At 35.7% G+C, this 19301-nt stretch overlaps 2 protein-coding genes across 9 annotated transcripts in view; both read right to left on the reverse strand.

The window, feature by feature from the left end:
- LOC108748988 (mutS protein homolog 4-like) overlaps positions 1-5198 on the reverse strand; it is a 12741-nt gene extending 7543 nt beyond the window's left edge. Inside the window, exons 1-4 of the mRNA XM_018487462.1 lie at positions 5176-5198; positions 945-1018; positions 735-883; positions 391-584 (exon numbers count right to left, since the gene is read on the reverse strand). Coding sequence (XP_018342964.1) covers positions 391-584; positions 735-883; positions 945-1018; positions 5176-5198 — 440 coding nt within the window. The remainder of the gene's footprint in view (positions 1-390; positions 585-734; positions 884-944; positions 1019-5175) is intronic.
- A 762-nt stretch (positions 5199-5960) lies between these two features.
- The window catches only part of LOC108750252 (rho GTPase-activating protein 21), a 40012-nt gene continuing 26671 nt past the window's right edge, over positions 5961-19301 (reverse strand). For 3 of the 8 annotated variants that reach the window (XM_018489611.1, XM_018489601.1, XM_018489606.1), the window contains 15 exons: positions 19071-19188; positions 18736-18846; positions 17531-17648; positions 17353-17436; positions 17048-17263; positions 16348-16875; positions 15882-16262; positions 15665-15803; positions 15312-15430; positions 14348-15142; positions 13904-14042; positions 13174-13234; positions 10662-10987; positions 8163-8407; positions 5961-7501 (listed from right to left, as the gene is read on the reverse strand). In XM_018489611.1, the coding sequence (XP_018345113.1) occupies positions 6539-7501; positions 8163-8407; positions 10662-10987; positions 13174-13234; positions 13904-14042; positions 14348-15142; positions 15312-15430; positions 15665-15803; positions 15882-16262; positions 16348-16875; positions 17048-17263; positions 17353-17436; positions 17531-17648; positions 18736-18846; positions 19071-19188 (4343 nt within the window). In that variant the 3' untranslated portion in view covers positions 5961-6538. Of the gene's footprint in view, positions 7502-8162; positions 8408-10661; positions 10988-13173; positions 13235-13903; positions 14043-14347; positions 15143-15311; positions 15431-15664; positions 15804-15881; positions 16263-16347; positions 16876-17047; positions 17264-17352; positions 17437-17530; positions 17649-18735; positions 18847-19070; positions 19189-19301 lie in introns of those variants that run through there. The other 5 variants (XM_018489619.1, XM_018489627.1, XM_018489634.1 and 2 more) reach the window with 5 other exon arrangements.

A 19301-nucleotide genomic window follows, 5' to 3' on the forward strand; every position in this document is an offset into this window, starting at 1 on the left:
TTAAAACTGTATCTTAAATATAAGAACCTATTATGAATAGCGGACATAATCGGCGCTTTATAATTAACTCTTTATTACTCGCGTGGAGTGTCCAGGATATTCCTGGATACTTATAAATTCGCTTAATGTATAAATACTATTTATACTGCGCATTATTATATTTAGCGTAAATTTTTTTTACAATTAAAAATGATTTTGCATTTAACTTTATTCATAAAGACTGCATAAAATATTATCAATCTTCATTTAATTGTAAAGCATCAAAGAGCACGATGAAAATTTTAAGACATAATTGAAATATTAAAAATACTCCACACGCGTGAGTAATTACGTCAAAAAGAACTAGACGAGTAATGTAAAGATAATTGGGATTAATCTTGATAGCGTTACTTTTGCTTTACTATTAGCTCCACGGTTGAATATTCCCTGGCACATAAAGTTCGCACGCGTTCCATACCAGTCGACTCGCTGAAGTGTATTCGCGAAATCGGCGTGATGTTGAGTGCATGAAATTTCTCTCTGATCGATCTGTACAGTTTGTTTCCACGACCACGATGTTCGCACATCGTTTCCGGCATCAGTATCTTAAAAATATAACAAGAGAAGAAATTGCATGACGAGGATATAACTCCCATGAAATAAATAATAACTTCTCCTATCGAATTAATGATCCCTTCAATTCATTTAATTGATGTATCTTCTATTTTAAAAAAGCTTCATCCAAACGTGCTCACTTCTACCGGGTCGACAACGTTGATTTTCGTCAGAGTATTCACATACGTTTGACAGTCGCTGATCTGACAGAGAATCAAGTACGGGTATTGAAGATCTATCGCTGCCAAACCGACTTCGTTCCTGGCATCTCCTCGGCCGGCAGTTAACGCTAAATGATAAATAAGACAGAGTAAGTTACTTGCATTATTTATCATTTTACATTCACTCACCAATCACTACGCAGGATTCCGCGTTGCTGGACGTGCCGAACGGCGTCGTAGCCGATTTCGTAGGATTAATCGAGCTAATAGATATCGAGACATTATATTTTGTAATGAAAAATATCAGGAAAATAGGATTATACAATGATTTTATAAACTGGACGTGCCTGGGACGTTTCTCGGATAATTGAGTTGTGTGGGCAAAAATGAAAGAAAAATAGTGTTATTTTTTCATAGATACAAGGATGACTCTGTAGAAAAAAAATGTAGATATGTCTCTTTTTTAATGATAAATATAACTTTTTTACGTAAATCGATTTATTCTTCTATCATGTATTAGGCACCGTTGGAAAATTTATGTTAAACTTAACTCATTTCATGTGTCCTAAATTATTTAAATAACATAATCATATTAAATTAATACTCGAATACGTTAAAAAAATTTAACACAAAATGTTAGGACTTGAACGGACTATTTCTAATACAAATACGAAATATTTTTACTGTGTGAGAATATAAAAATGAAATTATCTCTAAAAGCCAATAATTAGAGAAAAGTTTTGTTTTGATATGTCGATTGACAAATACATTATGGTATCTGTTTATTATAATTGTATTATAATTTTTTTCTACTCTTCAATTATAACGTAAAATGTCTAAAAATATCGAGATAAAATATAATATTTTTATATAATATTTGTCACTGAATATATTAAAATAAAACACATATTTTTCCTTAATAATTATGAATTTAGATAATTATTTATCTTTAATGTGTGTACCAAGAAGTTAAAAATCAATTATCAAGAGAAAAAAAAATTTGTTTTGACACATTTTTAAACAAATATTGTAGAAGCTTCTTTGTAAAAAAAGACTTATAGGCGAGATTTATAGCTCACCCTACACTACGGCGAGAAGTGGTCGGCAAATATGACGATGTAGAGACGTAGTTTTCTCTGCGATTATGTCTTGGCGTCTTTACATTGGAATTTGCGGGTCCAGAATTCGCCGGTGGCCTCAGAAAACTCGAGTCGAATTCTACGTCCGTAGAAATAGTATATCCATAAAAAACCGAGTTTCGAATGGCGAAATGGAGAACGTAGCCAGATTAAAAGTTGAAAATGTATTGATATTTAAAAACTGACGAAAAATTGTGATAAATATCACAGGCGTAAATCGCAATCGACCTCAATCAATTGATTTTTAGAAATAAAACATATGATTCGCGTAACAATAATCGTTAGGAACTTTGTTGAAATTTTATCTTAATTGAATTACACTTTGTCTTAATTGAACTGGAAAATGTATATGAATTTACGAAAAAAATATTAAGCATCAAAATTCGCTTGACTGAATAAAACCCTTTTCACTTATTTACATTAATTAAATTAATTCAATTCAAAGGGATATTAATTCAATTAAGGTATTCTCGCTTTTAATGCCATTTTATAATGACTTTTTAGAAATTTTTTTTTAATATAACAGCCATAAATTTGAAATTTGTTACATTTATTCTTCGATATTTGAATGTTTTTTACAAATTTCTTCAAATATTATAAATTTTCATGGTATTTATTAAAAGTTTTATGGGCATGTAAAAAAATTCAAATATCGAAGAATAAACGTAACAATAAATTTCAAATTTATGATTATTATATTAAAAAAAAATTTCCTAAAAAAGTGGCTATAAAATAATACTAAAAGCGAGAAGAATGCTCTCTTAATTTTTCTGAATGTAAATCGGTAAATCATGAAAATGACATGTACGTTAAGTTTTTAATGATATGATGCCACTTACGATATTTCGGAAAGATATTCGTGGCGCGTTGCGCATTCGATATCGAAACGATTCTGCCTTTTGCATAAGCGCGCCGTCCTCTTGGCGGGGCGGCTTGTATCACATTCATTTTGTTCAGCGAGGAGGCGAACTGGTTCTATAGAATATCTTAAAGATCTTGCAGCTTGCCGTGTAAATTTTAATAGAGCTGTTCTATGTAGTAGCACAGTATTAAACTTAAAGGTCGACAAAATTCAGCTGCAAAGAACAACACTCTTTCGTCGCTTATTCTTTCGAGAATCGCCTGAATTTATCTTCTCATGATCATGTGATAAATCCAGCCAATCAAATCCTTCGAAATGTTCGCTTGAAGTTTAACCTGATTTAATCTTCTATAACGTCATATTATTTATTTGAATTCTTATGTGTGTCTATATTCATATACCTATATTTTTTAAATCTTAATTTTTTCAACATAACTAAGTAATATGTTTGCATACTATTCTTCACAATTAAAAAGTCTGTTTATAGCGGTTAAAAAAAAAAATTAATCTTTTCTAACAAGAAACGAAGCAAAATATCTCTCAAGGTATAAAAGTGTTCCTAAAATAAAAATGTTCAAAATGTATTATATATCGTTGTTTAACTTTAAACTGTTTTGCCAACTTTTATACTAAAAATGTTATATATATGCCATGTAATATAGTTTTTATAACTAATGTTATAAAAATTATAAAAGTTATAATGATTTATATACGTATACAGTGTTGTATACCATCATTCATTATTACTTCAAAGTTATAAATAAATCATTTTTTATAATAGAATGTTAAAAAATTTAAAATTAATTATTCATATCTCAAAATCAATATTTGCATTTGCATATCTGTATGCAACTTCTTCAACTATAAATATGCAACTTTTTTCAAATACAAACAATGTTGAGCGTTGGAGAGATAACATAATTGACTTAAATTATATAGAAGAAGACAAGGATGCGAAACACTTGAAAGCTATCTCTCAATCTCTTAGTAATATATTTATTTACAATTTCGTGTTCTTTTCAGAATTTGCGATGAACATATTATCCACTTGGATTAATAATAAATAACACGATCACAATTATTATATCCCTCTCGAAATAAATTATCGCTCTTTTTATCGTCATCTCTTAGAATTTAGTTACATTTGTATTTACATGAATAATCAAATCGATTGTCTTCGGCTACTTTATTTCTCTTCGGATTTCTCAATTCGCGCGACAGTAACTGGTATTACGTAAAGTTGTTTAAACGCCTCGCTCCGGACAGACGAAGAGATAACACGTGATGTACGGTGGTTCGCGAAAAAAAATTTAGCTATACGTATTTACAGATTAAATCTTCTAACACATAAACTTAACGGATAACATATTGCGCCAATCCCGAGTGAATTCTACATTTATATTAAGGCTAAACTTAGTCGCGATTAGTATGTCGCGTATGCAGACTTCTTTATAATTCGCAGATATCGTACATGAAAAAAGATTTATTAACAGCATAACTAACTAGTTGAAGATAAATAACAACAAATGAAGGGCGAAGTAAGAGTCAGCGCATTCCTTTAAAAAGACATATAATTAAAAAGACATATAATTAAAGACATAAATTAAAAGTACAGAAAAGATAAAAAAAGTAGAAAAGATGTATGCTAAAAAATAATAACATACGTATGTTATATGTTTACCTTTCACCATTATTATTTCTTAGCATACATCTTCTTTTTTTATCTTTTCTGTACTTTTAATTTATGTCTTTAATTATATGTCTTTTTAAAGGAATGTGCTGACTCTTACTTCGCCCTTCATTCGTTGTTATTTAGTTGAAGATAATTGTGTTAATTTAATATTAATAATAAAACACACATCATATTTTAATAAAATATATAATATTTAAAACTCTTGGAGTACTTATCTTAGCCACATTGAATATTTACGTCATCAGCGAGAATTGTGTCATAAGCGAACGACATTTCTCGCGTATGACGTCACGATTCAATAAGGCTGTTTTCAATTAGACTGCTGTTAATACATTTTTTTTCGTGTATCCGTGGTCGAAATTCCGGGCGCGACACCAGCCACACTCGCGGTATTGAACGAGTGGATTTCTCGTTTGATATTCGCTTATCGATAGCTTGGATGCAATACGGCGCGTTAAACGCAAATTACAAAGGTAAGATAAAGGCAAAAAGTTTTGCATAGTATATAGTTCTCGGGGTACAAATAATGCAACACTAACGATCCACACAAGAGACCCAAGCATCTGAGATATTGAGTAAACTATCTTACGACGATACAAGCAATACACATACGTATTGCACCGATTAACGTGTCATCCTCGTAACGGCACAATGGGAAATCTGACCGATCTGGGAAAACGGTCGAGATCCTAACGGATTCACGTAGGAATTCTCATCGTCATTTACCTTAAAACGGACAGATTCCGCATTGTGCGAGGCACCGAATGTATATTATAATTGACGGCACCGTTCGCGCTTTGCCTTTTACTGTACGATAAAATTTACAATGACGCAACAGCAGCAGAGTACAGGACTGATCGTTAATATCGATCACAATGCACATAGAAAATAGGTTTTTCACGCGCTCGTGTAAATCTCTGCATGCACGCACGCATGCACGCAACACAACCGTAATACGCGTAACGATATGTGTACGTACATCGACGTACAGGCGCGCGATCAATTAAGTTTTTATCACATTGTAGACTTTTCATCGGAGAGCTTATGTAAAAAAAGTTTCTTAACGCTATTGGATGCTACTTATTAAAGAACTTTCAAGTGTACCGATCGCTCGCGATTACATGTCGTGGAAACTCGGCAATTATAAGCCTGCAAAACGCATGTACGGTCATTATTTTTATCCTAATGATCACCTTTGTCATATCTGCGTTAAAAATAGTGCATTCTCGCGTATAGCCAATAATCCGCACACGAGGATCGAGCTAGTTTCGCACGCATATAGAACATCTGCAATATGATTATTAAGTGATTATTAAAATATAAATTTAAAGACGTAAAATATATATAGTCACCTTACTATAGTTACTATAGTTAATGCTTAATCGAATCAGCTCGCATTATACATCATATGTACAAAAAAATGTCACAATCACAATTCACAAGTAAAAGATAATGTGTATACATATATATTTATATTTACCTATATATTTATATATATAAAATTGACACAATGCAGATACCACATGCAATATATAATCACCAAATAACTTTCTTACGTTGCCTCAATGCAGATTAGCTTCATTTTTGCTATCCGCAGATCAGTAAAATGTGTTTTATCTTTTTCTTCAAAGAGAAAGAAAAACTAATAGTTTCTGGCTCGATAAACCAGGACGATTTTCGATCATTTCGAACAATTTCATATTAAACACTAAACTCAATTGAAGATTAAAACATTAGTAGTGCAGAGAACGTGGAGATAGATAACTTCTCCTTTATCTAATCCATCTAGCAGTCATAATGAATCTTCGATACTATCTTTCGATTAACGGTTAACGAGAAATGATTCATAGAATGATAGATTTTTGGCACACTGGCGATTAATGAATGTCAGCGTTTCCGGCGAACAAAGATGCGATCCAATTATTATGGAGTATATAAAAATCTGATATAATTCCGTTTATATATAATATAAACCGGTAGAAGTATTAAAAATGATGGCAGGTAAATATAGATATGACAACAGCACCGTGTGCATGTATTATTCAGAGGTGAATATAGAAATTTATCGAGTGACTTATTCGAGTGTATATTATACGTGACTCTCGAGGGGCACCTTGAAAACCTTGGACGCGAGACTCGCGTCCGGCAATGACTGCGGCCGAGCGGCGTTGGTTACGTTGAAGACGACGTTACTGGGCCCACGAAAGCTCACCTCGATCAGAAAACTCGTATCAGCCATGCCAACTCGATTGGTGCTGAGATCGGGGGAGCTGGTTCTGAGCTGGCTCTTCTTCGGTCTGTAGTCGCTTCTAATGACTCTCTCGGCTTCCGATTGCAATTTATTATCGAGCCAATGCACCTTGTCAAAGTCCTTGGTGCTACCGACAGTGTGCCTTCGTTTGATCGATCGTTCCGACATCCCGTTCTTCCGCTTTAATTTCGTGGCGCTCTCTTTTCGCACCGATTGTCGCCGTTTGCTGATGTTGCATTCGGTCTTCTCAGTCTTCGTCAGCGATTCCGAGCGTTTTAGTTTACTGCCCGGCGACTCCGATCTATCGGAGTGTTTGTTTAAGCTTTCAGATCGTTTGAGCGGTGATAGTCTCTCGGTTGAATGTTTATTTAAGCTTTCCGATCTTTTTAATCGCGATGTGGTGTTCTCGCAAGTCCTCTTATTCAGAGACTCCGACCGTTTTAAGCGAGACCTCGCCTGACAATTCGTCAAGCTTTCAAATTTTTTCAGTTTGTTGGAGTAACTGGAATCTCCAGTCTCGTAATGATGATTCCTGCTGTTATCCTCCACTTTTGCACTAACGTCGTTGTTTTCCGATTTACTTTCCTGAAGATTCTTTTCGTTCGTCAGTTCGTATCGTTTCGGGTTTCCCACACGCAGACGATCGTCCCCCTCCACATCTCTTTGATCCTCGTTTTCCGTTGTGTGATTTGTCGCAGACTTCGTTTCCAATCTCTGCTTGTCGTTGTTCGGCGTGACGGATTCCAAAGGATGCGGCATGTCGTCAGCTACCGTTGAATCGGTGTCCTTTTCAGGAGCGTCCTGCGGTAAACGAAATGGAAATTGATGATAATGATAAATAATAACTGTAAGGGATGGAAGTAACTAGTTACTGTAACTACCGTTATTTAGTTACCATATTATAATAACGATTTAGTAATAACGTGGTGAATTTTTATGATAATATCATCAGAGTTGGCACAATCAATAGTTACTTATAACAGGTTGGAACAGTCTTGCTTATTATTGAAAAAAAAACTCGTAATTTGTAACTCGTTACTTTTTAATGTAACGTGTCTTTGAATATTTTTCTCTATTTTCTTCCCAAAAAATGCCCCAACAATTCTTCTAAATTTTTTTAGTACCCCCCAAAAAAATTCCTTGAATGAAAAAAACTTGCAAATTTAGAAGAAAATTCCCCAACGTGACACAGTGATATTAAGTAGGAAATGTGTGTGTATTTAAACTGATACATGCGGCAGTCTAACTAGATACACATGGCAGTCAAAGTGTTAAGCAAAATATGTGATACTGTCTGACTTATTACATTAGAATATGATCGCGTATTTGCATTCTTTTGAAGTTACGTTCTCCCTTTTGCTAAAATCTAGACGAAAGTTTGTTATTTGAGATAGTCAGTCCATTCGCTTTGACGACAATGATAGCTTCGGAAGCTTTACAACGCGCAATATCGCGTACTTACATCCTTCGAGCGGGAGAGGTGACTCTTGTCGAGCGATTTATGAAGACTCGGGTCACGATAAGCTTCGGCAGACGAATATTTGAATCTCAAGGACGTGCTCGACTTCTGTATCGGATGCTCCGTAATGTCGTCCTTGTTGCAGGCTGTGGGTTCTGGAGGAAGCTGCGTTTGATTAGATGACTGATTGACGAGGGATCTCCACTTGCGATCGAACGTAGTCGTGAGGCTCGTTAGAAGGTCGCTACCTGTAATAGGAAATCTGTGTTAATCGTGTGGAATATGTGAGACTCGACGCGGCGCGAACTCATACGCCAAAAAAACACTCAAAGCACCGAATTGGTTACTTGATCGTTATTGTAACGGACATAATCGTGACACAATCGCTAAACAGGGTGAATACCAGTAAGTGTATATGCGCTTCGTTTATCGCGCAACTGGTGAACTCTTGCGTGAGTGCATTCCTGGGAAACAAAATCGCTGCAAAAAAAAAACTGCAATAGAAATAATATAAACAATAACAATGGCAGCATCGAAACACCGTCGATAGTAAACGCAAAATTATTACAAAAGAGAATTGATTAATAAATTATTATTTTCAATTTCTTATCAGCATTCTCATATCGGTTATTGTTGCTGTTATTAATAAAATAATCGTTGTTTCGATAGCTGTATATATTGCAATAATAACATAATTAGCATCATCAATGCCTTTTCTTTTTTTCGTGCTAAAGCATGAAAATGATGAAGAAAATGTCTTTAAACAATTGAAAACACAGGATGAAAAAGATATGTACATAGTATATGTAGAGAAAGATATGTACATAGATGTACGTAATGTAAGTAAATGTTTGTAAATTGCTTTCATAAAGGGCGTCATCAAGTAATATAAAAATAGAGATTAAAAAGAAAAGACAGGAGATACGCGACGTACATAAAAGTATTTAAAAACAATATATGAACGGTATTGCTAAGAAGCTCAAAATCATATAAAATATACACAAAAAGAATGACTTGGCTAAAATATTTAAAAATTTACAGTTATATATATAACTTTTTAGAATTTTAATGTAAACTTTAGTATTTTTCAGAATTTTTACTTTTCTATTTATAATTTCTTACTTTTTTAAAAGGTTCTGAGATTTCTTATACGAATTGAAATACTTTTCAGAAGTTTCTGAAAATGTCTAAATCTTTTCTAGAATTCTTTCTATATATCAGAGGGTATATTTTAAATACTTGTATTTGAAACGTAATGTGTATCTTGTATTTCAAGTAAAAGATTATTTAATGAATTTTTTACATTTGAAATAAAAAATTTGGAAGTATTTTGTATTTCAAATACTTTAATGGTGTATTTTGCCCAGGCCTGTTATATATAAATTCTGAAATATTCTAAAATTAAAAAAATTTTTCATTCTATAATTTCTGAAAAAGAAACTTATAAAATCTAAAGAAGTTTAAATTTTCTCCGAAAATCTTCATAAATGAAAAAAAGATCAACTTTTATAAAAATAATATGAGATATTATGAAAATTTGTGTAACTAAAGACAGAACTGAAAATTATGTTAGACCATTAAAGTAATTATATAGGACGCTCAAGCATGATCAGCAAGACTGCAAAAAGTTTTCTAAACAAAAAAACATTCTAACAACTTGAGCATCCAACATAATTATTTTCAGATTTGTATCTAGCTACATTTTTTACTTTAGCAAAGTCGTTCTTCCCAAGTATACTTAACAAAAAAATACTTAAACAAATACTTATCAAAAACTGAAACAACATTCGCTAAAATCGCCAAATTCATTATCGCTTTTTTTAAAGCGAGATTCGATATATCTTTGCGTAAAATACTTTCCATTCTAAATAACGTGTTACATTTTTGCAGTTAGTGACGCTGTACATGTTATAGAATCCATTCATAATCATACGCTCGAACATCCGAACAGCACAAATGGTAAAAATAAAATAGCACGGGAAGACGACATTGCAGGTTTCGTCGAGCGCAACTCCTGCTCATCAGCGAGACAAGGTAGTTCCTGTCTAGCAAGTTAAAATAAAGAAAAAAAAAAAAAAAAAAAAAAAAAAACAAGGAAACAGTCTCCAGCGTTATTGCGCGCGTGAAAGCCATGAGACTTGCTGACATTCTTCTCGATAGTAGTGCAGATACTGACGGAGTTTACAGCGAATTTATCACACTGGGCGGAACGAGAGATGAACGCGAACGAGAATGGGTGGATAGCATGAACGAGAGAAATGGACGTAGCACGGATGTATAATAGACGGTTAGTCGTAGGAAAAGTATTACACAAATAACAATGTGTATGTACGTATGTATATGTCTGCGTGTATGAACGCGTGCTTAGTAATGTATGTAAAACTGAAAATAGTGTGTCAAAGCCATTCGGGTGAGCCAGCTGTCAGCTCGTTGGACATCTCGGATGCTGGATGCGGCTGATTTCCAGACTCTCTGGTCTGGCAGAGCGGACCTGTAATTTACCTCGGAGAAATCGGTTTAGAGTCTTGGCGGTGGTGGTGGGCTCGTTGGTCGCCGATGATGCGGTAGCTGCTGCAGACGCGACAACAGTTGCCAGCGATGATGCTGCCGCTGCTGCTGCGGCTGCTGTTGCCGTTGTTGTTGCTGTTGCTCCTGCTGATGGTACTGACACGGGCACGGGCATGGGCATTGACATTGGAACCGCTGCGACCGGCACTGGCATTGACATTGGCGACTGGGTCGGTGTCTTCGGGGCGGCGCTACCGGGACCTGCGGTACCGTACAGGTGGGACGATATGTACCACCAAAAACCCGGGCTTGCTGTATGCCTATACGTGGTATTCAACCATTTCGTTTCGTCATTCGCACTCGTCATATAATTCGTGATGGCCGGCGCGGCAGAGCACAAATTTCTTCCTCTCGTCTTCCTCCTTTGCGTCTGGACTCACCGTATGTCTTTATGGTTTTTCTATCCGAGCTGTTACTCTTATCCGAGGTGTATTCCTCATGAGCCGATTGGCGCCGCGAGATCTTAGATCTTATCTTTTTGAGATCCGCTCAAAAAACGAAAATAAATGCCTTGCACGACGGAGAGACTAAACATTGAGCTTAGCGAAGAGGAAGAAAAAAATAATAATAATAAAAAGAGAGAAAAGCGCGGAGATAAAAAAATACAGCGAGGAAAATTGAATTTTTTTAGCCATTTCTCAGCCGTGGTCGACGGATTTAGTCCTCGTTCCTTTCAAAGCTCATAGATCTTCGAAGGAATACGCCGTTCTCGGGCCAACTATGAAATCATTTTTTTTTCGGGCGTGTCTGATCGCAAAGACGTAGACTGAGACGGGCAGATAATCAGTTTATAATTAAGAGCACAATCAATCGGCAGAGGCAGTCGTTAACGACATAATTAGGCAGGCAGACGAGCAGTAAGATAAGTGTGTAATTCAGAGATGCGTACGTGTGTGATGGGAAGGTGCGAGACTAGATTACTTTCACTAACAGTTAAAACAGCCGCCCCATCAAAACTTATCGCTTACAATGGTCACGTGTGAGAAAATGCCTTCAAACTGTATCGTTAAGAAATTGCTCGTGATCGAGACGTAAAGTGTGACTTTTCTAAGAAAGTTATCATTGTGAAGCAACGGTTGAAGAATCATTCGAAGCGCTTACAATAGATCCTCCAAGAACATGCATATCAAGAGAAACTATTTATCCGACAATTTGCATAGCCGGCGTTAGAAGGGTTCAAAACTTGTACTTTCTTTTTAATTATTTTCACAACGATATCCAATAAGAGTATTTTTTTCTCTCTCGTTAGATATCGAGTATGAAAATAAGATAAAAAGATGTCTCAGTCCTTGCAACGCCGACATCTATGAGAAAAAGTCGCTGAAGATCGCAGAAGCAGCCAGTGTGAAATACATCTGTTTTTTTTTCTCAACGCCGAAAGCCAAAGAGTGGCATGCAGCACATGACAACAGCGTATAAATAGAGGACCGGCCAACAGACGCGACGTGTAACTCTGAAAAAGATATACATAATTCCTGACCATGTTATTAGACACATCATACTTCTTACAATTTATTGTCTTTTAAAAATCACATTTATCATCATTGTTGTAACCGTTGTTGAAATATGTAAAGAAAATAGTTGCCTATAAAATGGATATTTTAATTTACTCGTCGCTTACAATGTATATATAAAAAAGTATGAACTCTTTACAATTGTAGAAGAGACAGACAAAAATTCATATATCTTCCGTTGCTATTATACAAATTCCGTTTTATTTGTTTATTTTTTATTTGTCAGTATAAGATTTAATTTGAATATTATTACAATCAAGATTTTTAACAGTTGCCAATGGTAATTAATAAAATAGTTAAAAACCATATACGTTATATATCTTTTTATTAAAAAAAAATAAATATTGGATGACTAATAAAACTATATTTTTATTAATTGAGAAACAAATGAGAAAACCTTACTTTAGATATGTAAAAAGAAAATCGATCACTCAAGATAAACCTATCAAAAAATTCATCTAATAATAGGCCAGAGACTATATGTATACACACAGTACACCCCCATCCGAAAGACATATTATGTGTCACGGTATCTGTATGACGTGCAAGCTATCATGACGTCCACGCGACGTCCTTCGGACGAAATGTGTCGCGTGGGTATTATTCCTTCTTCTTTTTTTATCCAGCGCTCTTTCTATGGCCGACCCTCTTTGCGCTCGGTCGCGAAAATACTAAGATTAAGTATAAGAAGTATTTTCTAAAATTAAAGATCTGTTTTCGTTACAAGAAGCCTCGTGTGTCGTGAACATGTGTTCGTACTAAAAAATATGCGAAATAAGTTGCTATGCTCCGAACTGTGTTCGCGCGATAATAATGGCGAACGCAACGTAAGAGAATCGAAAGATTTCCGTGATAACTTTGTAACATACACTTTATAATCGTATAATTAATCGACAAAAATCGTTTGAAGCAAATAAGAAGAGAGAATGTACCTAGAAAGCTTTTTGTTAATAGTGAGTATCTTCTGTGTCCACTGCAGAAAACAAGATCCTGCTACACTCACCGATCGTCAGAAGCGATATTATACAGAGAAAAAAGATATAAAAGAGAATATGAATAGAGACAGATATATATTACGGGATAGAATATACGCGTCCTAATTATACACGGATTTAAGAAATAGAAGTCGAATATATATCCGCGGAGAAATGAAGAGACAAGCAATGATGTACCTACATTCTTTCCTATACAATGAATACGTTACTCTATACTCGTTATAAAACTCACAGTTTTAACTTTCACGCGTTATGTTTTTTTTTAAGAATCAATATATATACGAATGAAATTAATATATAGATGAAATGCTACAGAAATAGCGATGGAATTGTTTTTTTATCATGTATCGCTACTTTTCCTGCGCAGCCCTATTTATACATATAACATATAATACATTATATATATATGGACCTTTTGACTCGCTCAAATTCCGATTATCAGCTTTTATATGATATTCGCTAATTATCTATGAATATTCCTGTCGAGTACAAGAGAAACATTGTCGTGTGTTCATACACTGCTTCACACAGATACACTTTTACTTTATCGCAATATATAACTCTAGAAATATATCAATAGCACGAAAAATTTGCTTCGGTATTTAGTGCATATGAGAAGACTCAGAACACGACATTACATGGAATTACAAAAAAATGTGATACTAACCATCATCCGAGCCGTCGCCGGGAACGCCTCGTTGTTGCTGCGACGGTGACGGGGAGGACTGCGAAAAGTTGTGAACCTCGTGCAAAGAGTCCAGACTTCCGTATCGAACTGGCGGTAAACAAATCGATTCCATCGACGGCTGTAACACCAACAAATTCGTATAAGTAAGCTCTATCAGTCGAAAATAAAACGCATCAATAGGTTTATTCGCACTGTTTGAAATCTTCAAATATTTTTGCACTTAAAACGAGAGAAAGCAAAGATTCCAAGTGCAAAAAGTGCAAGCAATGCAAACAGATCTTTTGTGGCAAAGTAATGCGCAAGTCAATTTCTACTTCTTGAAAGTTTATTTGTGTTGATTTTGATATATCACGGTATAAAAAAAAATTGACTCACACCTTTACCATGCCATGATCGTTCAAAGAAAAATTGTAATTAGCTTACATCTTTATCCGTCTTAAATTTCTTAATGACGCCGTTGTTCATCTTTTCGCCTAGTATGCTAGTTAGTTGATTGCTAGCTTGGGTTTTTTTATGTATCGTGGGATGTTGTTGCACGGCTATGGATAGCGGTGGTCTCGTGGTAGATCGTGACCTGCCATGTTTTTCGGGCAGATCTATTAATGATTTATCGGCAAGCCTCTCGTTTAGACCGGAGAGACGTTCCGACAAGAGATTTGGCGACACCGTAGTGTCGACTATACTATCGAGCAGATCGTCATTCTCCATTTCTCGTTTCGCCAATTGCCACTCTATCTCAATTCTCCGTTTCTCCTCCTCCCTTTTCTCTGCTTCGAGCTTCTGTCGATGCTGATCTCTCTGCAGCATCGCTTTCGTTTCCTCCTCGAATCGTCGTACTCTCTCCTGAGTAGTCGCGCTTAAACCGGCGTACGTTAAAATCGTTACTTCGTCGTTACTTTGCTTCGTCTGGTTAGACGAAGCATTGCTGGACACGGTGGAGCTCGTTTCCGCTGAACTCAGACCAGTGTCAATCGACAATCTCGTAGAGTCTACAGACGGAGGTGCGGATTGAATCGCGTATTTGGCACGATTCAATGAAGACGTTTTGTGTGACAAATCACTGTTCGCGTCAACCGACAGAGAACGATCCGTAGAATGGTTCGATTGATTCTTGCTTTCATGCATCTGCACGATTTCGCTGACGGAACACTGTCGCTCATTTAAGGCCATACTCTGTCGAATGGTCGGCAAATTTTCTGATTCTTGCTTCGACTTGGTCTAATTTATTAAATATTAAATTAATATGTCGAAGAAGATATATATACATAAACGAAAAAGTTATGTATTATAACATAATATAATAAATATAATGTAATATAATATTTATTATAATATAATATTATATTTTATTCATAACTAATTATGATCATAAATGATTAGTACCAACCTTATCATGTTCACTGTTGTCAATTTCATCCTGATTCTTTCGTCTTCTTTGTATCTTTTTATTAGCTGCGGATATAATTGAAGATACGATGTCTCTAGCGGATGCCATATCGCGCATGCCTGTTTGATTAATAAAAAAAGAGATAAATACATTGCTTTTGTCGATATAACGTATAGCACGCTCCAACTTATTTTTTAAAAGTACTAACAATGTTAGTGATAAAATAAAAAAGAAAACAACGTTTGTATTTAAGGTCGAATTTAAAATCGAAGATAAGAAAAATGACTGAATATAAAATAATATGTAAGAAAGTAGATATGATGTAACACGTAAAAAATAATATACATAATGACCTTCGATTTTCTGAATGTTGTTTAATAGAAGACTATGATTGGATACTGGTTCAACTTCGCAACTATCGGTTGGAAGGCTTAAATTTACGCTCAATCTGCTTAAATCGTCCAAATCGTCCTCCAAAAAGAACCAATCGACCTGAAATATATTGAATCGAAACACGTCGATATTTTATACTAGCACTTAAGGCATTTTCCTTATTTAATGAAGACTTACGTTATTCAATAGACTCTCGACTATTCTACATTGATGTGACATATCGGTGACCATAGTGACCATATTGTCTCTTGAACCACTCGCTCGCACTAATGTTGGTCCGAAAACAATGGCCAAATTCTTCGCTTCCATTTTGTTGATCTCGCTATGCTCTACTATCTTCTTTAGATGTTGCATTAAAAATTTCAGTGTCTCAAAGTGAGGTTCTGGAAGATCTCGTAATAATTTTCGTATCGTGGTCATTCTCCTCTGTGGATCTTCTATCTTATCGGCGTCGATGAACATGGGATACAGTTCTGCCGTGAGCAAGGAATCAGGAAGTTGTCGGAAAAACGACTTCAGTAACGACGAGATTACATTAACGTCACTCCACCTCGGATCCTATGGAAGAAATTAAGTCAAATCTCAAAAAGTCTCAGGAAAAATATCCACATCTATTTCGCGGAAGCATTGTCAGATAGAATACCTGAAGATTAATGTTCTCGAAACCTCTGTTGACACTGTCCGTAAGTTGGGCAATCGCAGCAGTGTTTCCTGGCACTCTGTAGATGCCCACAACCTCAAGTCCTCTCGCCTCGACAATACTCGTGCACATCTCGACAATTAGCGGCACGTACTCGGAGAACGAGGATGGCGGACAGAGTTCAAGTGGTACTTTGAAGGTGGCCCCTTCTGGTGGTAATTGCGCCGTAGGTGAGGATGGCGCGCCACCGGCTTGACCGTGCATTTTCCTAAATTGTTTCGCCATTCTTCCCTTCCAAGTTTTCGACTTAGGCGACGGTAAAGGTTCCACTATCTGATTACTTGGCTTGCGCGTCTTGTTCACCGGCGATTGACCCGTCGGCGATCGATTCCTAAATGACGTCAGTTTCTTGATGCCTTTGTGGCTCGGCAGAGGACTCAATCTTTGGATGTTACTCGGAGGAATGCCGCTATTTGGAGTTGTGGGAGTTTGCGGAACAGCTTGCTGCTTCGATGTGCAAGATACAGCGTCCTGTAAATGAATATGTTTTTTATGTAACAAGGAGTCTTGGAGTCTAATTCGGAGTTGTTCAAATAGGAATAGCAGAAGACTTTTAGTATTGGCTCCGTATCTTCACCTATTCTTTTTTATTGTTTCTAACTTAAATGATTCCGAAAAAGAATATCCTATAATTAATGCTCACCGATGATTTTTCTGCAGCAGCATGAGAATGAAGTGACCTTAACCAAAGAGCCATGGATGCTGCATCCTCGGTTTGTAAAAGCACTTCTGCCGTAGGATTTGCCACTCGCAACACGTGTTTCCGCTTTGTATAATCTTCAGCGACGTCAACCACGGAACATCTAACGTCGACACTTTGTCCCGCATTTGTTTCGCTGTCGGTGCTCAACGAAGGACTCTATAAAAGAAGGACCAATAAAATATTATATTTTTTTGTTTGACGATCACTGATCGATATGTAAACAATAACGTTTAAATGTTATTCACCTGGCTATGACGATCCTTGTAGAAATATATTATAGGACCACGGAGAACACCCCAAACTTGCTTCCAGGAACGATCGGTAGATCGCTAAAGGATTATTAAATATAGTTAGAAAAATTAATATAGTCAATGCATTCTAACGCATTTAAATAAAATTCATTTGTTGAACTTGTGATCTCACCTTGCCATCGAGCACTGTGAATTTAACATGAAGTGTTCCCTCTCGTTCCACTGGTTCAACATCCTTTACAGTTTCATCGCAGCTGTTTGAGGTACTATGCGCCTCAGTAATGCTATTACTGGAAAAGAAATAAAACCGTTATTTGTAAATGTGTGCACTGCTACTTTCTGTTTAACTATAGAATGATACAGTCGTCCATCTCCGATTTCAAAAATAATAGGAGAAATTTTACCATAATATTATGGTAAAATTACACAGCTACATTTCTTTCTATATTCTCATCTTTTTCTAAATTGAAAACGATACTGAAAACAGCGATCACATCGATCTTTAGCTTATTAATGTCATTCCGTTAGTAACAATCAGCCAAATCAATATCTGAAAGGACACTAACATATCCATCTATAGTGTCAGGAAATCTAGAACGGCATAACAGAACGAACACAACATATGATTTTAATATCAGAGCCACGAACAGAAATGTGTCGCATTTTATGCATCTGTGTCCCTTATCACAGTAGGAATAATAAACAAGAAAGGATATCTTATCTAACGCCACTCACGAGCAATTAATGAGTACGAATTGCGAGGCCGCGATACATTTGGTATATATCTCTATTGAGAAATTATCAGCTCTTTTGGTTCATTACGCTTTCCTACTCTTTATTTTATTTTTTATTTTAAGCTATTTAATTTTTTATTTTTATTTCATCTGACTTAAATTTATTTTTTTATAAACAAATTTCTTTTTTTTAGTATATTTTTTTTCACTTTTTCACTAAATTTGTTGGTAGCGTAGTAGATGGAATTTTTCATTTCTTTCGAGATGCTTCCCATTTTTAATTTAATTTAATTTTTTATTATATAAATAATCTTTTTAATAGTTTCTAGATTTCTTAACTTTGTGATATAAAAAACAGTACACAGATGAACGGCCATGTCTTTTTTTTCGAAATGTCGCTAAAAGATGATACACAAAATATGATACAACTCTCATGCTTTATCGGCATTGCTACACCATTATTCGTCACTCGTCACCATTTACAGGCAGGTAAATAGCGCAAACGTATATATACAGAAACGACGAGCGGATCGAGAGTGAGAGAGCGGAGGTAAATGTACATTAGCTTAGAGGAGGAGACGCGGAGCATAGATAATACAACTTTTTTTTTCCGTGCTTCGCAAACGGAATCTTTCGCCCTCACCGATGATGAGAGTTTCGATGTAAGGACGCGGCCTGCGTCATATCCTCAAAGATGCGTCGCAGGGGCGTTATGTCGCTCGGAAATAAAGGCGGTCGCCATCGTCTATGCGCACTGGAAACATGGACACGAACAGGTGCACAACTTCGAGACATACTTACAATTAACACCTTTGAGGTGATAACGAAATTGCCAACGTTGCTCATTATTTCATCGTGTGCGAGCAAAACTTATGAGAAGCATAGGAGGAGAAATGTATTATCGACAGTATCTTTGTGCGTTTGAGAAAACACAGATCGGTGACTTGAAATCAGCACGAATTATAAAAGATCATTTACCTTCTGTGAATGTGAACGGGTTCAGAATCGCTGAGCTCCAAATCACTATCGACATGCATTCGTTCGCCCCACGTCGCTTTCAGATACGAAACCCGTCTGGTAGCACGATCCTCGTCACCTATTAAATTACGATTATATTCATTTTAATATCATTTCCGTTTTGTTTCATGAAATTGTAATTGTGCTTCCTCTTAATTACTTTAATTAATTACGTTTTGAAGTGTTAAAACA

The sequence above is a fragment of the Trachymyrmex septentrionalis genome, unplaced genomic scaffold (assembly GCF_001594115.1).
Source record: "Trachymyrmex septentrionalis isolate Tsep2-gDNA-1 unplaced genomic scaffold, Tsep1.0 scaffold11, whole genome shotgun sequence".
NCBI classification, from domain to species: Eukaryota; Metazoa; Arthropoda; class Insecta; order Hymenoptera; family Formicidae; genus Trachymyrmex; species Trachymyrmex septentrionalis.